General features: G+C 50.4%; 9 protein-coding genes across 9 annotated transcripts; 5 read left to right on the top strand and 4 right to left on the bottom strand.

Annotated features, from left to right (window-relative positions):
* Positions 1-3,207: 3,207 nt before the first annotated feature.
* BDW70DRAFT_152913 (ketopantoate reductase PanE/ApbA-domain-containing protein) lies at positions 3,208-5,793 on the top strand (the record flags this gene model as incomplete). Its single annotated transcript, XM_073739532.1, has 5 exons — positions 3,208-3,241; positions 3,390-3,510; positions 3,565-3,605; positions 3,667-4,096; positions 4,143-5,793. The coding sequence occupies 5 exons, from the start codon at positions 3,208-3,210 to the stop codon at positions 5,791-5,793; spliced, it is 2,277 nt and encodes a 758-aa protein (XP_073592786.1).
* Positions 5,794-6,760: 967 nt separating this feature from the next.
* Positions 6,761-7,237, top strand: BDW70DRAFT_142624 (DASH complex subunit HSK3 family protein). The gene has a single exon (XM_073737955.1). It carries the CDS (start codon positions 6,788-6,790, stop codon positions 7,154-7,156), a length of 369 nt encoding a protein of 122 aa, XP_073592787.1. The 5' UTR covers positions 6,761-6,787; the 3' UTR covers positions 7,157-7,237.
* Positions 7,238-7,328: 91 nt separating this feature from the next.
* Positions 7,329-8,314, bottom strand: BDW70DRAFT_152914 (histidine phosphatase family protein; the record flags this gene model as incomplete). The annotated part of the gene is made up of 4 exons (XM_073739533.1): positions 7,329-7,395; positions 7,496-7,708; positions 7,810-8,073; positions 8,139-8,314. The coding sequence occupies 4 exons, from the start codon at positions 8,312-8,314 to the stop codon at positions 7,329-7,331; spliced, it is 720 nt and encodes a 239-aa protein (XP_073592788.1).
* A 310-nt stretch (positions 8,315-8,624) lies between these two features.
* Positions 8,625-11,585, top strand: trm44 (tRNA (uracil) methyltransferase; the record flags this gene model as incomplete). The annotated part of the gene is made up of 3 exons (XM_073743057.1): positions 8,625-8,748; positions 8,961-10,632; positions 10,773-11,585. The coding sequence occupies 3 exons, from the start codon at positions 8,625-8,627 to the stop codon at positions 10,954-10,956; spliced, it is 1,980 nt and encodes a 659-aa protein (XP_073592789.1). The 3' UTR covers positions 10,957-11,585.
* Positions 11,100-13,601, bottom strand: BDW70DRAFT_142634 (ATP-dependent RNA helicase SUB2). Its single transcript, XM_073737956.1, has 4 exons — positions 13,144-13,601; positions 12,156-12,566; positions 11,744-12,104; positions 11,100-11,691 (listed from the first exon to the last, which is right to left on the bottom strand). The coding sequence occupies exons 1-4, from the start codon at positions 13,394-13,396 to the stop codon at positions 11,388-11,390; spliced, it is 1,329 nt and encodes a 442-aa protein (XP_073592790.1). The 5' UTR covers positions 13,397-13,601; the 3' UTR covers positions 11,100-11,387.
* A 165-nt stretch (positions 13,602-13,766) lies between these two features.
* Positions 13,767-14,641, top strand: BDW70DRAFT_142635 (ribonuclease P Rpr2/Rpp21/SNM1 subunit). The gene has a single exon (XM_073737957.1). The coding sequence runs from the start codon at positions 13,782-13,784 to the stop codon at positions 14,313-14,315; it is 534 nt and encodes a 177-aa protein (XP_073592791.1). The 5' UTR covers positions 13,767-13,781; the 3' UTR covers positions 14,316-14,641.
* A 45-nt stretch (positions 14,642-14,686) lies between these two features.
* Positions 14,687-15,220, bottom strand: BDW70DRAFT_104840 (uncharacterized protein). Its single transcript, XM_073734374.1, has one exon. It carries the CDS (start codon positions 15,029-15,031, stop codon positions 14,759-14,761), a length of 273 nt encoding a protein of 90 aa, XP_073592792.1. The 5' UTR covers positions 15,032-15,220; the 3' UTR covers positions 14,687-14,758.
* BDW70DRAFT_104847 (uncharacterized protein) lies at positions 15,221-16,265 on the bottom strand. The gene is made up of 2 exons (XM_073734375.1): positions 15,798-16,265; positions 15,221-15,640 (listed from the first exon to the last, which is right to left on the bottom strand). The coding sequence occupies exons 1-2, from the start codon at positions 16,068-16,070 to the stop codon at positions 15,410-15,412; spliced, it is 504 nt and encodes a 167-aa protein (XP_073592793.1). The 5' UTR covers positions 16,071-16,265; the 3' UTR covers positions 15,221-15,409.
* Positions 16,266-17,546: 1,281 nt separating this feature from the next.
* BDW70DRAFT_170913 (WW domain binding protein 11) lies at positions 17,547-18,511 on the top strand (the record flags this gene model as incomplete). The annotated part of the gene is made up of 1 exon (XM_073743058.1): positions 17,547-18,511. Exon 1 carries the CDS (start codon positions 17,669-17,671, stop codon positions 18,509-18,511), a length of 843 nt encoding a protein of 280 aa, XP_073592794.1. The 5' UTR covers positions 17,547-17,668.
* Between the last annotated feature and the right edge of the window lie 2,585 nt (positions 18,512-21,096).

Raw genomic sequence — 21,096 nt, forward strand, 5'->3', positions numbered from 1 at the left:
GGGCAATTTTTCCCCCTCCCCTTAAAAGCTTCAATTGCAAGTTAAGTCCTCCCTCTTGTTCCACTAGTTTTCTCTTTGTTTCAAGCTCTCTGGGGGCATGGTGCATGAAGTATCAAGTTGCTCCCGCATGAGTATTTTGAAAGTGGTAGTGGATCGATAGAAAGTTGCGGACCGTCCGGGAATTATGTTACGTTAGTGCAGTATCGGCCTTGTCAGGTGCATTGGCTTTGGGGCCTCAAAGCAGTTTCTCGAATCTTGCTTGGTCCAGATCAGCAAACCTCATACTCAACGGACAGATGGACGGGTATGATACAAGGGTGAAACATCCCGTCCTGAGACATGTATGCTGCTTCATCCACACCACAATGAGTCAGGACCAAGGCGGTGAAAGGCGTTACGGTTAATAATCACTGCCATTCATATGCACTCTGAAAGCAACGATGAGCAGTCAGCGCAAACAGTCACCTATAGGACTCGTGATGCGTATAGCTGCGCTGTTTCCGTATACAAAGTGAAGCTAGGTCAAGCTCTAACGCAATCCGGAGGGCAAGATTCACGTGACTCTCTATCCTTTTACGGAAGGCGGAAAGTCAATCACGAACTGTTACTGCTAAGCTCTCGCAGGAGACTAAGACCATAAAGAAAAGAGGCAAGCTTTGAGCAAAGCAGCGAGTCTGTACTAGCAGTGGATTGGTAATAGTTGACTTGCCGTGGAGTGGTCCAAGTGACAATGCATTGTGCAACGGCAATGCAGAGCCAAGATTAGCAGCGAGCGACTGATAAGGATTCAGGAGTCAAGCCACACGTTAATGGGAGCATGGACCGCGCCCAACGGTTTGTGAATCGTAATTTGCAGTGGAGACCATGGTCCGGAATTAAAGTGATTGCGAATCTTGCTGTTCAGTGGCCGATCGCCCTTAGTCCGTGGTGAGATCATCTTGACGTCAAGGGCGCTTTCAATTACGAGTTGCTGACAGGGATTGGCGATCGGAGTCGCCGCAAACTTGAGACTGGATTTTAAAAAGTTAATCTATTGTGATATTTATTATTTTTGAGGATATGGGTCGATCGAGCAGTATGAAGCAGCGCCCCGTATGCAATACTCCTGGATCATTGGAGCACGGTGAGTGGTACCCAAGACCGAATGTTCCAAGATTCCAACCTGAAAATAACCTGGTGGAGCTGGACGAGTCTGGCCCAAGGCCTATCCAATCGGGCTTGAGAGCTTGTTTCTATCTTTGTCAAGTGGGGCACTTCCGGGCTTCCATGGAATTTCTGATTTGATTCAGGGCGCGTCCGTGTTTTGAGTTGTTGAGCAGCGAGTAGCATGATAATTCTGCAGACTCTCAAGAGACGGATCTAAATCAGAGTACAGAGCAGCTTTTTCTGTAGTGTAACTAACATTGGATCGCTATCGGCAGATACAAACCTCGTGTCTCCCGTAGGATTCTTGGCCCAGTCCCGGTTATGCACCGCACAGTATACCCCGATTCCCGATGTCCTGATAAAAGTAACCTCTTGCAAGGACCGCAGTATATCATCACGCCGTTACTCTTCTGTAGATCGGGATCGACAGGTGGCAAGTCTGACGTGCCACAGTAATCGCACACAGACCCTAACCTTTAGATACAAGGTCCCTGAAGAGAGAGAACGAGAGACTGAGCGAGAGCGCGAGGAACATGGCCAGTAACAGCCGATTTAGCCTCTGTCAAGACCAGAAGCCGAAGGACCGCATGCAATCAGCAGCTGCAAACAGCACACCCGCTTCTGTTCCCTGTCCAAGAACGCCGATCCCTACCCCGGAGAAATTCTGGCATGCTGGGATAAGAACACTGCCTCCCCCTTCTTTAACGTCGATAATATCATCAGTTAGATCATATTGGGATCGCAGTTGGGTTCTGGGGTCTGCATTGTGCGGATGCAGCGTCAGAACGGAGATGGAATTAGTGTCAAGTTGGAGATAAAGAGGGGAAAGAAAAAGATACTGCCATGAGTACGCATTCCAGCTTGTACTACCCGTCGCCGTGTCCGATCGACCCGTTCAATGCGCCCGGGAGGCATCCGCAGAGCTTCGTTGATGGGAAGCGGCTTCTAAAGACTGTTACTCAGGTTGTGGTAGGTCCATCGCACAGAGAGCTCATATGACGATGAGGCCGAGATCTAGATCTGGTCGGTTTGATCTGGCGTTTCTCATTGATTAGCAGACAAAGAGATACAAGGATGGAAGATAGAGATATGTATCGAGATCCCGCTGAGACTTTGCTGAGACTTTGGGGACTTTCACTACGAGATTTAATAATTCGGAAGCTGACCGGATCCGACCAGCACCTGGACCTTGAGGGGTGGATTTGGTGGCCAGCTTAGCGGGCTGCTGTCGTGTCTCAAAAACGCATAATCAGGATCGTTCATTTGCGACTCGGCCTGATGAATCAATAGGTGGACTAGGCAGGAGTACGTAAAACAGCTGGACAACAGGTGCCTGACCTAGAAAGGAAAGATGCATTCGGATAGACCAGGACTCGTAGACGACTGTAGAATCGCATCCGGAGACTTCGCAGCTCATCGACTTGTGTCTGAGTACATTCTTGCCTCTGTTTTTCTCGCTTGCAGAGCCAGACTGGTTGCCTCCCTAGTTCCGTTTCCGGGTCGAGCTCTGGCGGGGATCCACGATTAGGAGGGAGAGGCTTGGACACTACTGCTAGATCGAAAAAAAAGAAACGAGAAAAAACAAGTGACAGGCGAGAAAAGGGAAAGGAAAACGTCGATACTGGCAGTCTAGTCGACTATCGGGCGGAAAGGCAGACCTTGACCTGACCGTTTTCCTGCTTCCAGTCGTCCACTGTCCATCCCATTATTCTCCATCCATCCATCTCCTCAATAATCAATCTCTCTTTCTTTTTTGCTCCTCCCCCATCGCATCCCTCTCCTCCTTCTTTCGTCCCCTTCTTACTCCCTCTATCTTTCACCTCCAACCGCCTCCTCCACCCTCGTTTTTCGCTCGCTGCTTTGCTTTCCCCGTCCTGCTGGTGCCCAGTCTCTCCGACACTCGCGTATCGGATCGCTCTGGACCACGACCAGTGAATCGCGTCCGCTCGTTCCGCGATAGAAGACTAACGTCCGTCGAGTTGCTGTTAATAGCTGTCACCCTTAATCTTAATTAAATCCTGGCTGGCGGGAACAGCTTCCTTCCATTTTCGATCGCTTATCATGGCTCCTCCGCCGCGCCTGCGCATTTTGTCAGGTTAGTTACTCCGGGGCTATGCTCGTCCGACTCGACCTGGTGCTTTCAAATAGCCCTGTTGCACCTCGCGATCGTTCAGAGCAGTCCCTTTTTTCCAACCTCCCGGCTCCTCCGAAAATGGTTCGTCGTCTAACGAAAACCTGTTTAGTGGGCAGCAATGGCATCTCTGCGTTCCTCTCCTGGAGACTCCAGGCAACCACATCCTGCGACGTGACGCTAGTCTGGAAAGCCAATTTCGAGGCCGTTTCTCAATATGGAGTGACGATGAAGTGCGTTCTTACGAGTCCTTTCGATGAACGCTAGTATGTTAACCGGCTATCTAGGTCGAAAGCATTCGGAACTGAACGATTTAAACCCCGTCATGGTGAGCTCTCCAGATCCGGATCATTCGTATCGAGCAACGTTACTGATGGTTATTTCCCTAGTTGTACGCTCTCCGGAAGATGCCGCATCTCGTGAAAACGCATTCGACTATGTCATCCTGTGCGTCAAGGCGCTCCCCGATGTGTACGATCTGGCCGCCGTCATCGAGTCTGTCGTCACCCCTCAACACACATGCATCTTGGTCAATACTTCAAATACCCTCGGAGTCGAATCACACCTCGAACAGCGATTTCCCACCAACGTCATTTTGTCCCTTGTATCCGGTGTCGAGATAACCCAGACTGGGCCGAGCGAATTTGAGCACATCAACTCATCAGATATCTGGGTTGGGGCTACAAGTAGTAACTCCGGAATCCCGGCTGAAATTCAGAATGATATGGCTCAAGCGCTGGCGATGACGCTGGCGTCTGGACAGGTCAACTGCAAAGTATCGTCCAACATTAGACAGGAGCAGTTTGAGCGTATGATCGGGTAAGCGGCGCTGAATCCTCTTGATACTCGACTACTGACAGTCTAGGCCTATTGCGTTCCACCCGGCAAGTGTCATATTTGAGAGTCCAAATCCTAAACAACTGTTAGAGAAAATGGGAGTACGTCAGCTAGTCTCCGATCTTATCCAAGAGCTTGTCGACCTGGCTACAGCGCACGGTTGTTCTTTTCCGAACGATTTCAGTCAAAAGACCATTGACAAAATGACCTCCATCGATACACTGAGCACAATGTACCAGGATTTCCAGCACCGACGGCCAATGGAGCTTGAAACATATCTCGGATCGCCTATAAAACTAGCTACGCAGTCAGGTGTCAAGGTTCCTCGTATCGAGACTCTATATGCCCTACTGCACCATGTCAATACCACGAACTTGAACAAACCCCGAGACGCAACTCCACCCGCCGTGGCTCAACCGCCTCCTCGAGTCTCCTCAGTTCCGCCTCCAAGAAACGGTCCGATGCGCCCACCATCTTCTAGGGTCACATCAGGGATGATGCCGCCGCGCCGAGGCCCGCCATCTAGACCTCCGAGTGCCCAGCCGCATCCCTCTGCTGGCCGTATTCCTCGCGAGCCTTCATTAGAAGGCCTCGAAGAATTCAGTCACTTGATGCTTTATGAAGATGCCCCGGATGGCGCGACTCCTCAACCTGCAACTAACGGTTATCATGATATGTCTCCCGGTGGCCCCCCTGGCCCTCCCCCGTCGGCCGCAGATATTGCCTTGAGGGAGCGAGAATTAGCTCTGCGTCAGCGGGAGCTGATGCTTCGGGAACAAGAAATGAATATGAGGCGAGGACCGCGCAGGCCTCCTCCGCCTAGGTCGGTACTCGACGAGGAGGACGAAGATGACTACTTTGACCCCATGGATAATATCCCTATTCCACACATTGACCCGGATAGTGTGGATATGATGAGCATAACGTCGCGACGAACAAAGAAAGCCCCAAGCGCCAGAGAATTCCGCAAGAATCCTGAGGCCAACATGAACAGCGGCAGGTCTTCCTTTGGTCGATACTTTGGAGGGAGGAAACGTGCTAGTGATCGCATTATGCAAGAGATCCCTGGTCTTCATGACTCGCTCATGGACAACCCTATGATGGCCTACTCATCCAATCGCTACGGGTCCGTTGACAGAAACCAAATGCAACAAGGATCTCGTGCCAACTCTTTGACCGCAAGCCGAATGGGTGACCTTCCACACCCTGGTTACCCCGGTAGCAGGCGGAATAGCCAGTCTCCAGGGACGCCGTTTGGTGGCCCCGGCCCCCGAATGGGCCGGCCAGGCACCGCACAAGATGGTTTTATGCCGCCTAATGGCCATATGAACGGTCCTATGAACGGGCATTTGCACGGTCCTCCGAATGGCCCACCGAATGGTCATATGAATGGGGGCCATCCGTCGCCGCCCGGGCCAATGCGGGCGCCTGCCCCCAGGCACCCTCCTGGGCAAGGAAATGCTGTAGGTCCGCAGCAAGTTGAACAACAATATGGGGTGAGCAACCCATACTCCGCCAAGGGTACTCCCAAGCAAAGAAGTCTGACCGGAAGTGCGAGCGCCAGCGCTGAAAGTGGTGATAGTGGAGCTAGTGCCACACTCGAATCCGAGAACTCGGCCCATAGCAGCCAGATCAGCCTAGACGCACAGCAAGCCGCGGCAGCGGCGCTCGTTCGCTAGACGACCACGATACCCCCCCCAGCCTACTTGCCTCCGTCTTTCGCTGCACCGGTCGAGCGAAACAACCCTCATTTGCCCTTTCCTTCCGCATACGCGTTCTGTCCAGCATTCCTTCCCGCCGTTTCCTATATTTGAACATCTTCTTTCGCAGCGTTGTTTACCTGTTATAAAGGATACCTTCTAATGAGACGCCTGGTGAGGAGGATGAGAGCCGACTCCCTGCCGTACTGTTTCTGTTGACTACATATACATAAGGGACATAAGGGACGTGATTGCTTCTGTTTTTCTTCCCTCTTGTTTCATATTCGGATAGGCGCAATGTGGGTGGGTGTTTTACATCGCATTGGTTATTTGTCTTTCAGTCCTGCGACATTGTCGTATCTAATGAACACGGAACCGGAAGTCCTCGCGGAAGAGAGCGGTTCTCGTTTCCCTGCGGTTATACTACATCTCCCTCGAACCCGGCCGCGAATTATACTAATGCATGACATTGCTGTACATTACCTGTCTGCGCATCTCTGATGTCGGTGTCCAATACTTGACCTTCATTTGCTGACGTCTCGTTCATTCCTTCCCGACTCCTATACCTCCGTTTCCTATCATTTGTTCCTGTCTTCTATATGGGCTCGATATAGCCATCCACCATCCATCACCCCTTTCTCCTCGACGGGTTGTATCTGCGGCGCATAAAAGAGCATGGGTTTGATTTCTTGACTTGACTTGTTCTTGCGGCTTTTCTAATGAGGTTCTGATCCGCTGTGCTTATTTGATTGACAATAAATGAAAATTGATTCACTCAGCAGCCTGAATATTCCGTAGACTAGGTCCGAACTATCTTGGTCAACCCAAATGTACTCATACTTCGTACTCCACTTGGTTGTTGAGATGGTTGCTGCACGTGATCAGGAAGAGGATCCCCGGTTGATCTTCGTTGAACACTCTAAATAAACAAACCTCGTCTCCAAACCAAACACTGCGTCCTCAGATTTGAAGTATGCCACAACAAATCGCAATGTCCTCAACGCACAATTACACCCACTCCTACTCCAACTCCCAATCTCTTTCGCAATCCTACTCCGCCCGTCATTCGATGGCCCCCTCTGGCAGCTCATCCACCATGTCCGCTGCCAAAAGTCGCCAATACGCCCAGCTGGAGTCAAAACTCGCCGAACTGAACGCGAATCTTGCAAACACGAAGAGTTTACTGGAGATTACAGCTGTACAGGCGCGCGATATGCGGTTTCTGGGTGGGTATGTGGGCGCGCTTTTTATGGGCGCTGCCAACGTGCTTGGTGAAGAGGGAGTCAAAAAGGCGGGGCAGGCGGAGCAGGCGCAGCAGCGGGAGGGTAGTGAGGACCGGTAAAGCAGAGGGTTACCTACGGTTGACTGGATTGGTAGAGGGTAGAGGGAAGTGAGCATGGATGTAGAGAGGATGAGATTAGGATGAAGTAAGATTTTACTGTCCTTTTATTTGTCTATTGTATGGGTCATAGATCTCTAACTATTGTTCAGGTCTTTGCAGGAACCAGCTCATCTCAATTCTCCACGACAAATCCACCACCGAGGATGATCGCCGGCTCCTCGATGTTATGGTGCTCGTAACTATACGCTTGTCAGCATGCGCTTTGCACTGCACTTTCCACGCGGCAAGCACAAATGGAGTGCTTTGGGATGATCCCGTCGCTCGTACGGTCGCACGTACCTCAATGTGCCTACACCACCAGCCTCCAGAATCAGCGCCGTCTCCGTTAACGGTCGGCCCGTCCAGCGCATCGCAAACGCACGGAGGATGTGCCCGTGCGCAACGATAAGCACGTCGCCGCTCTCCTTATCGCCCTCAAAACACGGCTTGTGGTGCTTTTCTCGAATCTCGGCAATCAGCGCGTCTAGTCGAATCATGACGTCTTCAGGTGTTCTATCATGTACATATAGTTAGCATGGAAACTCTCAACAACATAGAGACTAGCCAACTGCGAATTAATGAATCAATCATGAGGTAAAGTCAGGGTAACATACTCTCCCCCAGGACACCCATCCCGCCAAATATCCCAGCTCCCCTCCCCGCGCTCCGCCCTTAGCTCTCGGATCTGCTTACTCGTCAAACCCTCGTAGGCGCCGTAATCCCATTCTCGGATAGCCTCTGTAACCTCCACTTTCGCCTCCGTCCGGATCGGCTCGTCGGCTTCGGCCTTGCGCTTCTCTGTCCAGGGAAGGCGCTCTCGACACCCGATTTCAAGCAGTTCGAGCGTCCGCTGGGCGCGCGTGCGAGGAGAGACATATCTAACGTATAGTCAGCACAATCACTTCGTGTTGGAATGTTGTATAGAATCTTGAGAGCTGCATACACATGGACAAGCTTTTTCGGCGCAATTAACCTGTCGTTGCCGACAAGGGCCTTTCCAGTTGCCTTAACCCGCTTCTCGCCGTTCTCGGTGAGTGGCAGGTCTGTGGTTCCCGTGTGCCGCCCGTTCAGCGACCATTCAGTTTCGCCGTGGCGGATTATGAAGCAGCGGGGGGCCATTTTAATTATGACGGGATCAGAAGTAAAGGGAGAATGTAGAGGAAATTGATGTGGAGGGAGGGTTAGCAAATTGCGGAAGAGGAGGAGAAAAAATGTATGGTGGTTCCTAGTGCAGGATATAATAGATGGTTGCGTCATTTATGGACAGGGTCTGGTTCTTTATCAGCCTGTTCCTGTCTAGGGATAATTAGTTATGACTGTATAAAGCTTTGTCATTCTGTTATACGGCTGTGGGGATCTGGATTACTGATGAAGGACCCCAAAGTCCATCGTCTACTATAACTTTGAAAATGGCATGATTCGACAACCAATGGCTAGAGCATTTGCCCTGTCACGATCTGTTCAAGTTTGTATACCAAGCTCGTCCATTATTGCTTCAACATCAATTACAAGCACTGTCTCAGCAACTCCATCCAACATCGATCTATATCATTGTTTGCAACCACCTACACACCCTCCAAAGACTTGAACTCCAGACTCCACTCTACGATGGGACGGAGCCGATCTAAAAAGTCCTTGCGAGATGTCTCCCGACTCACGGGCGCTCCGCTATCCCAGACAATTATTCCGTCTACGGTGCTGGCCACCACAGAAGAAAAATGGGTCACTTCGCCAGACCTAACAGAATATAACTTGCCATTTACAGCAGAACACATCGGCGACACAGCGCTCTACCTCCTTCTCAACCCGGGTTTGACTTCGAGTGTGCTATTTCGCGCGGATATTCTGGCGCAGAGTGGAAAATGCCCTACCCTTGCTGCTCTTGAGGCGCAGAAGCAGGAAGAGACGGAGAAGGAGGCGTCTACGGCTACGGCCATGACTATGGCTCAGAATGTTATTGGAGAGGAAAAGGAGGTTAAGGAGCCCGTGTTGGAAATTCCTGCGCGCGAAGTACAGGGGTTCGAGCTGCACAAGACGCTTATCAGGCGGCTGATTCCGCGAAACCAACAGCTAGATGTGCCGGTTGATCAGACGTGCAATTTATATTCGCACGCGGGCGCAGTGGAGCAGATAGAGAAAGAGAAGGAGCTGGGGATACCTCACTCGAGAGCGCCCAAGGAACGGTTCATGGTGATTTATACGCCTCATATTTCGTCCAAGGAGGAGCTGCCATATTACCATCCACTCGTCCGATCGATGGCATTTGTGTATGAATGTGACTATACCGCCGAGTTCGGAGGACCAGAGAACTCGAGTCCGAATATAGCAGAGAATCCGAGGGGTACAATGTCCATTCACTTCCTCCCTTACGAAAACGATGCGGATTCGATCTCCACTCGGCTGGAACGTTCCCTCACAAAACTAATTGAAGTCCAAATCCGCACTACGAGGGGCAGGCTCGACCCCTGTAGACCGAGCATATCATCGCCCTATGCGCTGATTAAGGATAATGTGATTCCGCGAAATCGCGTGCAGGATACATACTCCCGCCTGAAGAATAAGTACGCGGCGGACTTGAACGAGCGTTGGATCGAGAGCACGGAACCGAGCAAACATGTCTTTGAGGATTTGAGCATTGCGGCGTTCTTAATAGAGTTGTGGCGGAATCTGTATGGGGCTGTACCTGGTGATGAACGAGAGCAACAGAAGCAGCAATCCTTAATATCAGAGGAGGGCTCAGGACAGTTCCCAGGCTTCGTTGACATCGCGTGTGGAAATGGTGTACTTGTCTATATCCTCATTAGCGAGGGATACTCTGGTTGGGGCTTTGATGCGCGCCGCAGGAAAACATGGAGTATTTTCCCTACTTATGTACAGGAACGGTTGAAGGAGGAGATTTATATCCCGAAGCCCTTTATGGATGTCCTTGCTGCGCAGGACCAGGGTCCGATCCAGAACAAGAACCAGGATGCTCCGATGCAATTACCACTGCCAGAACCTCAGTCCGGACAGAGCAATGGCTCTAATTCTGGCACCAGCACCAGTACCTCCCTTTCCAACCTCCCAAAAGACACCTTCATTATCTCAAACCACGCCGACGAATTGACACTCTGGACACCCATCCTATCAACCCTCCTCAACCCCGCAAACCCTCCCCCCTTTCTGGCTATTCCCTGCTGCTCACATTCCCTTTCCGGCGCGCGACACCGGTTCCGGCCCCAGTCAGCTAGGCCCTCATCCCCATCTACTCAAAACCATCAAAAACAACAAGGCGAAAACGAGCCTCACTCTCAGAATGAGGAGGGTAGCTCAGAGGACATGAATGAACGAAAGGGCGAAGAAAAGGAAAAGAATCCGGAAACAGGTGACCTTAAACAAATGCGGAAGGATAAACTCGCTGCCCAAAACCCTCACAACAAGGCTTTTTCACAGTCGGCGTATGGCAGCCTCACGGATAAACTCGTTGCCATCGCGAATGAGGTAGCTACTGGGTCTGGTACTGGCACTGGCACCGCTGGTAAGGCTGGTAGGGAGGCTAAGAATGAGAATAAGAATGACGCTGGTGATGCCGTCGCAGTAAAGACACTAATGCGAATTCCGAGTACGCGGAATATTGGGGTTATTGGGGGGATATCTTTGTCCAAATCATCTGGGCCTCGTTTAGCAAGGAGTACGAGTGGACATGGAGAGTGTATCAAGGATACAAAAGAGGAGGTATTGGCGAGAGTCGCCGCGATCGTGGAGAGGGAGTGTGCCCGTGATGGTGGGGTGTCTCTTGCAGCGATGAACTGGGTTGAGAGGGCGAGGAAGTTGCAGAAGAATCGAGGGGAGAAAAGCAAACATTAGATTAGGTACCTAAGTTGCTCTTCTGTTGATAGTAGATTGGATACGGATACTCTGTCAAAGAATCCGGCAGGACGACCTAAAATTAACAATGAGGGATAGAACACCGAAAAGCGTTTTGGGTAAACAGATGATTTCACACCGGAGACTAGACTACGAGTTGAAACCGAGAGATTGGGAAATAATTTAATGATTTTATTGCAAGTACAGTTTTCGACCCAGATGTCCCGGATGCCCTTCCCAGCGCATCAACAAATCACAGCCGAACCATCGCGCCAAAAGCAAAACAAACTGACGAAATAGATAGTAAAAGAAGCAGTGAGCACTCTGAAGAAGCGGATAATAACGTCTAAGCCATGTAGGTGCTAGAGTCCACGCCCTCCTCGGGGTACTCAGGAAGAGCGACTTCGAATCGCTTTTCGATATCCTTCAAGACCTGCTCATCCTCTGGAGTGCTGACGAAGGAGATGGAAAGACCCTTGGTACCGAAACGACCGGCGCGACCTACACGGTGCAGGTAAGAGTCGGCATCTGCAGGCAGATCGTAATTGATGGCAAGGTTGATCCGCTCAATATCGATACCACGTCCGAACACGTCTGTGGCGACACAGATACGCTTGTTGAATTCCTTGAATTCTTTGTAGCGCTTGATACTAGGGGGTCGTTAGTATTTAAATTCCTGTTCTAGCGATCAAGGATACTTACCGTTCTTCCTGGCTAACACCAGAGTGCACGGCGATACTGGGAAAGTTACACTCGCGCAGTAACTTGTCGAGCTCGTTGGCACGGATTGTGCTTTTGACGAAGATGATGACCTGGTTGAATTCCAGGCTGTCGAGGAGCTCGTTCAGCTTCCTGTTCTTTTCTGCCTCACTGAGTTTGATGTAGTATTGCTGCAGACCGTGAAGAGTAAGCTTGGTGTCATCGTCGACGTAAACTTCGAGCGGGTTCCTCATAAACTTCTTGCAGATAGGTCGGACGTCCTGCGAAAGGGTGGCACTGAACATCATGACCTGCTTGTCGGTGGGAGTAGCGCGGAAGATTTCCTGAACATCGCGGCGCATATCTAATGGGGTGAGCGGCGACCGGCTTTAGGAATTAGGGTTAAGAGACATACCAATTTGGTCGAGCATTTTGTCACACTCATCTAGAACGAAAGCCTTAACGTTGCGGAGAGAGAGCTTCTTGTCGCGGACGAGAGCGTTAAGACGACCGGGAGTACCGACGATGATGTTAGGGAAGGTGTCCTTGTTCGACAGGACCTCGATATCCTTCTGGATGGGAGTACCTCCGTAGAAAACAGCGGTCTTCACGTCGGGAAGGTACTTGCTGAACCGAGCATATTCGTTCTTGATCTGGTAGGCCAACTCGCGAGTGTGGCACATAACTAGAACGGAGCACTCTCCAGGAACAGGCTCCAATTGGTGAAGAGTGGTGAGGACGAAAACAGCGGTTTTTCCAAGACCAGACTTGGCCTGACAGAGAACGTCGACATTGAGGATTGCAGTGGGAATGCAGACTTGCTGGACTATGGTGAGGCGGCGGTATGTTAGACTTTGTTTCGAATCCATGAAATTTAAAGAGAAAAAGCAATCCGCGTTCCAAGGTCCGTCCATCCCCCCGAGATCGATTACGCAAGGTCAAAAGATCGGGCCCATCTTCGCCTAACGACTCGAAAGTTCGAGCCATAAGCATGCTAAAATATCAGACAGATCAATCGCCGGGGAATAGAGCCAACGTCTAGACCCTTCTTGCGCGAGAACGATTCCGTCCAGATCTTTGGCATGACGCAACGCATTCCGGATGCACATCGTCTCACCCAGAAATCGCACAAAACGACTCTCCTGAGAAAGTCGGCGATATCAATATTTCACCATGAATACTGGAGCAACGAAGCGACAGACATAAGCCGTGGAGCACTCCCCGCGCCACGCGGCCCTGGTCGGAACGTTCTTCAAAGAAGCTTTTCCCATGGCGCCAAAGATCGAAACACAGATGACAGAAAGCGACTATGGATGGATTCCCCTTTCCCGAGGAGATGGACGGACGTTGCAACATGGAGCTATGGAGGAAGGCTATTGGGAAAGAATATGTGATGGACTAACCCTCCGAAGGATGTTCGAAACCGCAATCGGTGATAGCACGTAGAAGTTCGCCCTTAAGCAAAAAGTCGCGGAAACCGGTCGAATGAATACCGACATAACTTCCCTTCTTATCCGCACGGCCACCAGTGACCGTCAATTCGCCGTCCTTCTTCGCTTGACCCCCGTTGGCGGCGGGAGTGGCAGTGGTGGCTGCGGCATCAGTGGTCTGAAGCTCCTCATCGGAGTAGTCAATGAGATCTTCCTCGTGAGACATGTTAAGAGACTGCGGCGAGTTGTATTAGGAGTAGGATGAAAGCGAAAGGAAAGTGCTGATTAATGCGACGCGTCTAAACTCAGAAGCCGGTTTCTGAGTAGCGGTGTCGGAGACGTCGAAAACAGAGGTTCGACGGAAAATTGGGAGGTTGTGGCACAAACAACGGTTTTTATAGGAAGCTGCGGGATGAATTGAAAGAGGCGGCGATGATGAAAGGAAAGGTTGAAGTGAAGTTGAGAGGGATAGAGGAAGAAAGCAGCTTACTCACGTGATTATATATTAGTCAGACACTCAGCCGCCTGAGCTGCTGGTTTCGGTTAGCTTGAATCGCCACATCACAGCTTGATTCAATGACCAATTCTTCGCTTGACGGCGACTCGCTTCAATGGCGAAAACAAAGGGCAAAAAAGGCTCTGAAGGTGGAGGCAACAGCTATGTTCGCGCACGAATCAACTATCTATACAATGCGGCCGCATACCTCCAGTCCAAAACTGCCGGAGCACTTGAAGATGTCGCAAACCGAGATGAGGTGATGTCAGACGCGAATACCGCTTCACCAATGGCGAAGATACCGCGTAGCGACTGTCGCGATGAATGCGCGCTTCGAGTCGCCCGACTTTGCATCTCCCAGATGCGCGGAGTATCTCAGAAATCACAGTTACGACTACCACTTGAGCAGAAACGGTCCTTCTGCAAACGCTGCGACACGTTGTTAATACCAGGAACCAATTGTATAGAGGAGACCAGGAATCCAAGCCGGGGAGCCAGGAAGCCGTGGGCTGAGGTACGGATCGTGCGCTGCAACATTTGCGGCACGGAGAAGCGGTTCCCTCAAACAGACAAGCGGAGTCGAAAGATGATAGAACGGAAGAGAGACGGGAAAGCGGAAAACGACGCAACCTTGGCCATCCCAACATAAAAACTCCACGCATCTCCAATACCGTGGCAATCTAACCTACCATGTTCAGGCTGTGACAGTCACATCCAGTTTCGTCTAACGTCGGGTATGAAAGCCTGTTCGCTCGGACTGGGGTATCAGGACAAGCGCTATTTAGTGACTGTTGGAGAGTTCCTCTTTCCGCAACGGTGCGAAGGCAATGTTCTAAAGTAGATTCCAGAAGCTTAGGGTATTTTATTTCACAGATCATCCAGGATCCAGACCCCGAGCTTCAACCTCAATTCCCTGCCCTACGTGGTTGGGATCATGGTTTACCACAACCACTAAGGATTCCTGATACATGAGATATTATTCGTTCACCTGCTGTTGCTGGAAGGCATGTGGTCTTACGACCTCTGGATTTTCTAGGAGTGTTGTTGAGGATCCGGTAAAATATGGGACAAGGGGTCTGTTCAGAAGGTGAGCTAGATTAACAAGAGTAGCGATGGCAGACGCAATAGCAAGCAGCAGTAAAAACTCCCAAGCACCATCCAACGCGAGTAAACTCCGACGCTAGAAACATAATTAGAGTGATATTCTTTGAGTTCCTGTCTCAACTCAGCGCTGTTGTTCCACAGCGAAATAGCCAAAAATTGCCGCGAGGCAGGTATCCAATCTTCAAGCGAGTTCAAATAGAAAACCTCCCTGAGTTTCCATGCGAAGAGGGTAATTGTAACCAGAACAAAACTCAACAACATAACAAGCAAGCTGGCAGAGCCATAAATATCATGGCATAACGGGGACGCAATCTCAAATCACAGAGTCCGTGAGGACATGGTACAGTATATAGAGTGTTTGGAGTGCTTGAGGTGATTTTTCGCCTTTCATGTCCGGGTCGTAGCCGTCATTGAGAGTCGTAGTTTCATGATCGTATGCGAATGCTTGGTTTCATCTGGGGTGGATAAGGATAAAATAAATCATCGTCGATTAACGTCGATTCAGTGCAGGGGGTGCACGATAGAAGGGAGCGCCTCCAGGGCCGATGTTCAGGATCTGTTCTCTGAGAGTAGGTGTAAAAGAAAAAGAAGTGATAGAATATAGGTATAATCGCAGAGGGGTAGCCGAGAAGGAATGTATCATCGTCGTCGGCGGGCAGCTTGATCAAGGCGTTGGTCTAAGCCTTCTATCCGGCCACGATAGGTCCTCACGATCTCTCTAATGTGTCCGATCTTTGCAAGCTCATTCTCCAAATCATCAATTGACGATAATATCGAACGTGTACGGGCAATCTCTGCGTCAGCATTGCGGATCACGTTTCCGGCGCGGTCATAGCTGTTTTGGATAGACAGTTGCATTTGTTCCTCCAGCTAATGCGGGGTTAGATTAGCTGACTGTACGGCCATTACGCATATTGCGTTGCGCATATGGAAAAGTGAAGCGGCTCAAGGAAGTGTCATGGAATTGCACTGAAACGGAATCGGAAATATTCTCAAAAGGATAAAAAGTAAAGAAAGTGAGACGTACGTGTTCGAGGCGATTCCGAATCTGTTGTTGTAATCCGTCCAGCTGATGCGAAAGTGCCCGGAGGCTCATTGGGTCCAGCAGCAATCGACCGTGGCTGCTGGCGGCACTTGCAGCGCGCGAGCTGGAGTTGCTTGTACGTCCAGTACCTCTGCCCCTGGAAGCCCCATTGCCAGTGTGACCGCCTTGTAGAGCAATCTGCTGTTGTTGACGGAGAATCTGGATCTCGGAGGAGGTGAGGCCAAGCGAGGTGTCGGGAATCGAGGCTACGGACATTTGGTCCGCGCAGAGACATGCTCCAACCGCGACTCAAGTCTAGGAAGCACCAGCCGATCTCAATGTGGATGGACAGGACGGACCGAAGTTCATGATGCTAATGACCAAGACCGAGAGGAGAGTCGAGGCGGTGCGGACTGCGGAGACGTCGGTGTGGGCGCTGAAGACGGTACGGGGAAAGTGGAGGTAGACCTGGAGAATGTAAGGGGAGAAGGAACAGGTAGTGTCGGAGAAGTGGCACGAGGACAAGGTGAGCACTCCCGGCAACAAACGGATTATCTCCTCAAAAATAGACAAGTAATCCTCTGCGGACATTAATTTGGCAACCTCGGAATCAGGGAAGGGAAGAAGACAAGGATGAAGGGATGGGTTGATGGGGAAGCGAACGGATTGGATTGTCGGCTGTAAGAAAAGAATAAAACATACAGAAAGATGGCTCGAAGAGCCCGCGGCGACTCTCTAGTCAACCGTCGGAAAGTTACACTGACGGGGACTAAGGGATTCAGTCACGATCAGGCCCCTTTGAACGCGGACGGGCGAGGGTGGGATATAAATGGCACAATTAAGTGAGGCGGTTCAGGGATGGGGAAGAAAGACCGCAAGCAGGGGCGGCTCAGGATGCGGAGGGAAAAGTAGGAGGACAGAAAAAGAAAAGAGATGAGCGGAAAAGAGTAGAGTGTCAGTCTACATAGGTGATCAATCTCTAGTAGATAGATGGTGTGAAAAGGGACAAGGTATCTACGGCTGAAGCTGCACTTGCACATACAGTTGCGATGAGCCTCACAGTCTAGCCAGCCAACAGTATCTCAAGTCTCAATCACTGGATTGTTTCAATAGAAATGCCTGCCCTATCAACTTCGCCATGCAGGAATATTTTAATCAGATTAAATAATATACACAGTCCTTGTATGATGTATCGCTCGCCCACCGCCTTCAATTTTGGGTCTCTCGCAGTCCAGCACCAGTCTCGCTAACCATTCGTTCCTCAGTATCCAATCTCAACGTCGCCCTGACCACATTCACAATTATATAATATATTCTCCTCCTATTATATGAGATCCGGGCGCCCGGATTTGCCGCTTTTAACGCCTCTGCAGAGGCTTATCCAACCGTTTTTCTTGCTAGCTCTATCGCGCATCCAACAACTCGAACTACCGCTGCCCAACCCGTGAGGCTAGAGCCCTATAACTTGTCTGGACGCTTCGATTGGGCTTGGGGAAATCCCACACCGATTCCGACTTGCTCAGGTAACTTTCCTCGCTGCAGCTTACTCCTGCTTTCAGCCTGTGAACGTCCTCGATTCTCCCATGCCTGTTTAGCTTGCTGCATGTCTCTATGCTTCCCCGCTACCCCTCCGTTGTCGAAGGGTCCTCTATTTCTGTCGCCTAGGTTTGGAGTACCGGCTGACGCCATTTGGCCGTTTAATAGGACCTCATCGAATAGGCAACACCAAAGTGGAATACCCGGCTACACTGATTATCCCGCTGAACCTTGTTATCTCACGCACGCCCGCGCCGTTACCGGAACAGATTGGCCCTATTGTTCTTGAAGGAAAATAAAACATCAGGGAAAGGCAAGAGGGAGAGATATAGACTACAATGCCTAAAGATAAGGAGCGTTCGATCAACCCGGCCGCCGCGCAGCGGAAACTGGAAAAGCAGAAGAGTCTCAAAAAAAGCAAGGCTGAAGCGCTAGCCCGCCGAAATGAGAAGCTGGCCCGTCGCAATCCAGAGCGCATCCAGCGGCAAATCAACGAGCTGAAGGAAATGGAGCAGTCGGGACAGAGCCTGCGACCACGTGAGAAACAGATCTTGGAAGCTCTCGAACGGGACTTGCGGGCCGTGCTGAAGGCCCGTGAAGCTTTGGGCGATAAGGCACCCAAGTTCGCGAGCTCACAGCACCAGCGGGGTGGCGATCATCCGCGGGAACGGAGGGACGGTGGGGTACTGGGAAAGCGAAGACGGGATAACCATGGACGCTTTGGAGACCAAGATAGTGACAGCAGCGAGACGGACGAAGAAGTTCGGATGATACCCATGCCACGGGATACGCCTCCGCCTATCCCACGCGAGTACCAGAGAAGGAAAGAGGCGAATGCAGGCGGCCAGGCTCGCGGGCCTCATCCTCTCCCGGCGAAACCTGTGGTGACAGAATCGAAGACAGTTTACGAGGCAAAGCCCGAAATCCGCGACCTACGAAAAGAAGCCGTCAGCAAATTCATTCCAGCCGCAGTCAGAGTCAAGCAAGAATCAATACGAGGCCAGGGCAAGCTGTTAGAGCCGGAAGAGCTGGACCGGCTAGAAAAGGCCGGGTACAACGCCGGCCCCGCAGAAACGACCACCACCGCCGATGAACAGTCCAGACTCCTGGAAGAAGAACGACGGTTTGACCAAGAACTTAAGTCCGTCCAAATCGAGGAAGTTGAAGACGAGGAAGCATGAATTTCGATTTCGATACCCACTGTATATTAGTTATGATAATTCAAAAGCCAGGACCTACAGCGTGTTCCGACATAAACTTGATGATACCCACCTGCAGGTGCCAGACAGGTCTTAGAAAAGACAACTATAGGGCCAAATCCTTCCACCTGGACTGTAGTACTCTCCGTACCGTACACGACTGACCTCACTGGTGATACTCCACCCATCTCTCCGGCCTCCGGTCTGGCTCGATTTGGATCTAAATGGATGTGCCTCGATCTCCCTACAAGTCATCGCATCATGTGGGCATATGGCTTTTCCCTTGCCAATAGGAGAATATTAACCATGCGTGTACGACCGGCATTTGATGCTTGGCTTGCCGACGGAAATAATCGCGTCCTCGCTTCGTTCCGTGGCGGCCCGTCCGTTTGATGGATCTCCGAAGTCTCATATGCTACTGGAGGTAGGTTAGGTGGGATGCGTCATGCATGCTATATTGTGCTACCCCGATTCTTAATCTGATGCGGCTGCTTCTGGGGTCGGTGGGTGGATTGGGCCGATTTACTCTCCTCGCTAGTGGATATCCTGATATCATTTTCACATGCTTTGCATGTAGAAAGTACTGATTATATATCCTACAGATTGAATTCATGGCTATCCTTGTTAATAAACAAGGCAATCCCTTAAGCAGTTGAAGAAGCAGTTGGTGCATAGGCCATAAATGAAGACCAACGGCTTAAGTACTGTAATAGGAACATGATTTAGTGAGTGCACTAACTCCTGCTCACTTAATCAAGTTCAGCTGGAGCAGAAGTTAACGCACCACAGCATGCATTGGTAGTTTTGGTCTCTCTACTACCTTTGGTCTCCAGGAACTTTCCGTCTCTACGATACAAGTCCGTTGTGCGGGAACTTCTCATCAATGTCAAAACTACTGTCTGCAACTGCAGACATCTCACGAGCTCAAATGCCAGAGCGGAATCGTGGTGCGTCAGGTATGCGGATAATGAAACGACAACGTCAATCAGATCCGATATTGCATGGGTGATATGTGGCAAAGTGGAAGTGTCTAATACTGATAGACATCAGAACTAGTTGTTGTCAATGACCTCGGGCGGAGAGTTTGCGATACGATTCCTGCGCTCCCAACTTAAAAGTTCTGGCAACCGAAGTCCTCTTATACTACAGCTTGAGAACGATGGAAAGAATGATAGCGTCAGCCATAGCCACCAAAACAATGTTCTGTGGAAGATGACTCTGCAATCATGACAAGACATCTCACGGCTGGCCCTTAGCCATTCGCTAGCGGCACCTCGAAGCCCACATTACGGTATACATGCCTGTACTAAGCCCCATCCTGCTCTAAGACGTGTGGTATTGTCCGACGCGGCTGATGCCACGAGGCTTTCTCGGCGGCCTAGAGGAAAGTCAGCCAGAATAGAACAGGCAATTGTCTTACGTCGTTCGCCATCGAAGTCGTGACTCAGTACTCAACTTCCAGAGCTACAGTTGGAACGGGCCCTGGAAAGCCTAGGCTAGGTAGTTGATAAGGTAGGTAGTTAGGGAGCAGCAGATCTAGTTGCTTTATCTCATGCAATATAGCTTATTCTATGCACTGGGCTTAGGGTAGCCATGATCCTGGCAAGCAGATGTCCCAAGTCTCTCTTTAATGTCCATGTAAGGGATATGGGAGTCGCTGTTTTGCCGATGCCTGCAATACTGGCTTGGGATCGCGGCTTGCAGGGGCGTGACTCTCACATTCTCTCCCTACTCGACCAAGTAGGTAGATAATACGGATAACATTTATATTGGTAATATTCTCACCACATTAGCACCCATCTTGCCTGCACTCACTTCTGAAAGCAGTAACGCATTCCGGGCTCATTGCACTTCTATCCGCGTTTGATAATTGAAGTCAAGTAGAAAAAAAATTGCCAAAAACATACAACAGCATGTATATTTCGGTGCTCACCCATCCCAGCGTCTGTTCTGTCGCCGCTTTGCCGCACACATTCCGGCGCCTTCAGGTGAAGATTCAGGCGCCTGAATATTCTGCACCTGAGCTACCTGAAGCTACATTTTGACAAAAGTCCAAAAAGACATCCTCAAGAGAGAGATAAATTATCTAAAACCCATTGTATGTCTGTCTTACTCCTATTCCTTTTCCTATATTCAAGGCTAATCAGACAGTATGCTACAAGAACCGGTAGCTAATTTTACACGCGTGATCAATCTTGATAAGCACAATAGTAAAGAGATTAAAGAAGCAATTCTTCCACAAACAGCTAGAAAGTATCATCAAAGTCTGATGATCTTTGACAGGTAAGTCCCTTGGAGCCATGGAGGCTTGCTGCTTATTCTTCCAGATTCCTTGAGCTACATCCCGCTGCCTGCTCTCCCCCTGATATCAAAACATATAAAGGGTTTTTGGATTTTTATGCAAGAAACACACCAGGCCGGATCAAGGAAAAGCCTACAATAGAGACTATTGAGAATTTTCGCCGGGACTTCAATGTCACGGGCGTAGGAAGTATTGTTTTCAACTAGCTGTCCTGTATTCACGAATATCACAAGCTTAGAGAAACAAATAAAAGACAGACACATGA

Source organism: Aspergillus foveolatus, assembly GCF_047715535.1.
Source record: "Aspergillus foveolatus strain CBS 279.81 unplaced genomic scaffold BDW70scaffold_61, whole genome shotgun sequence".
Classification (NCBI taxonomy): domain Eukaryota; kingdom Fungi; phylum Ascomycota; class Eurotiomycetes; order Eurotiales; family Aspergillaceae; genus Aspergillus; species Aspergillus foveolatus.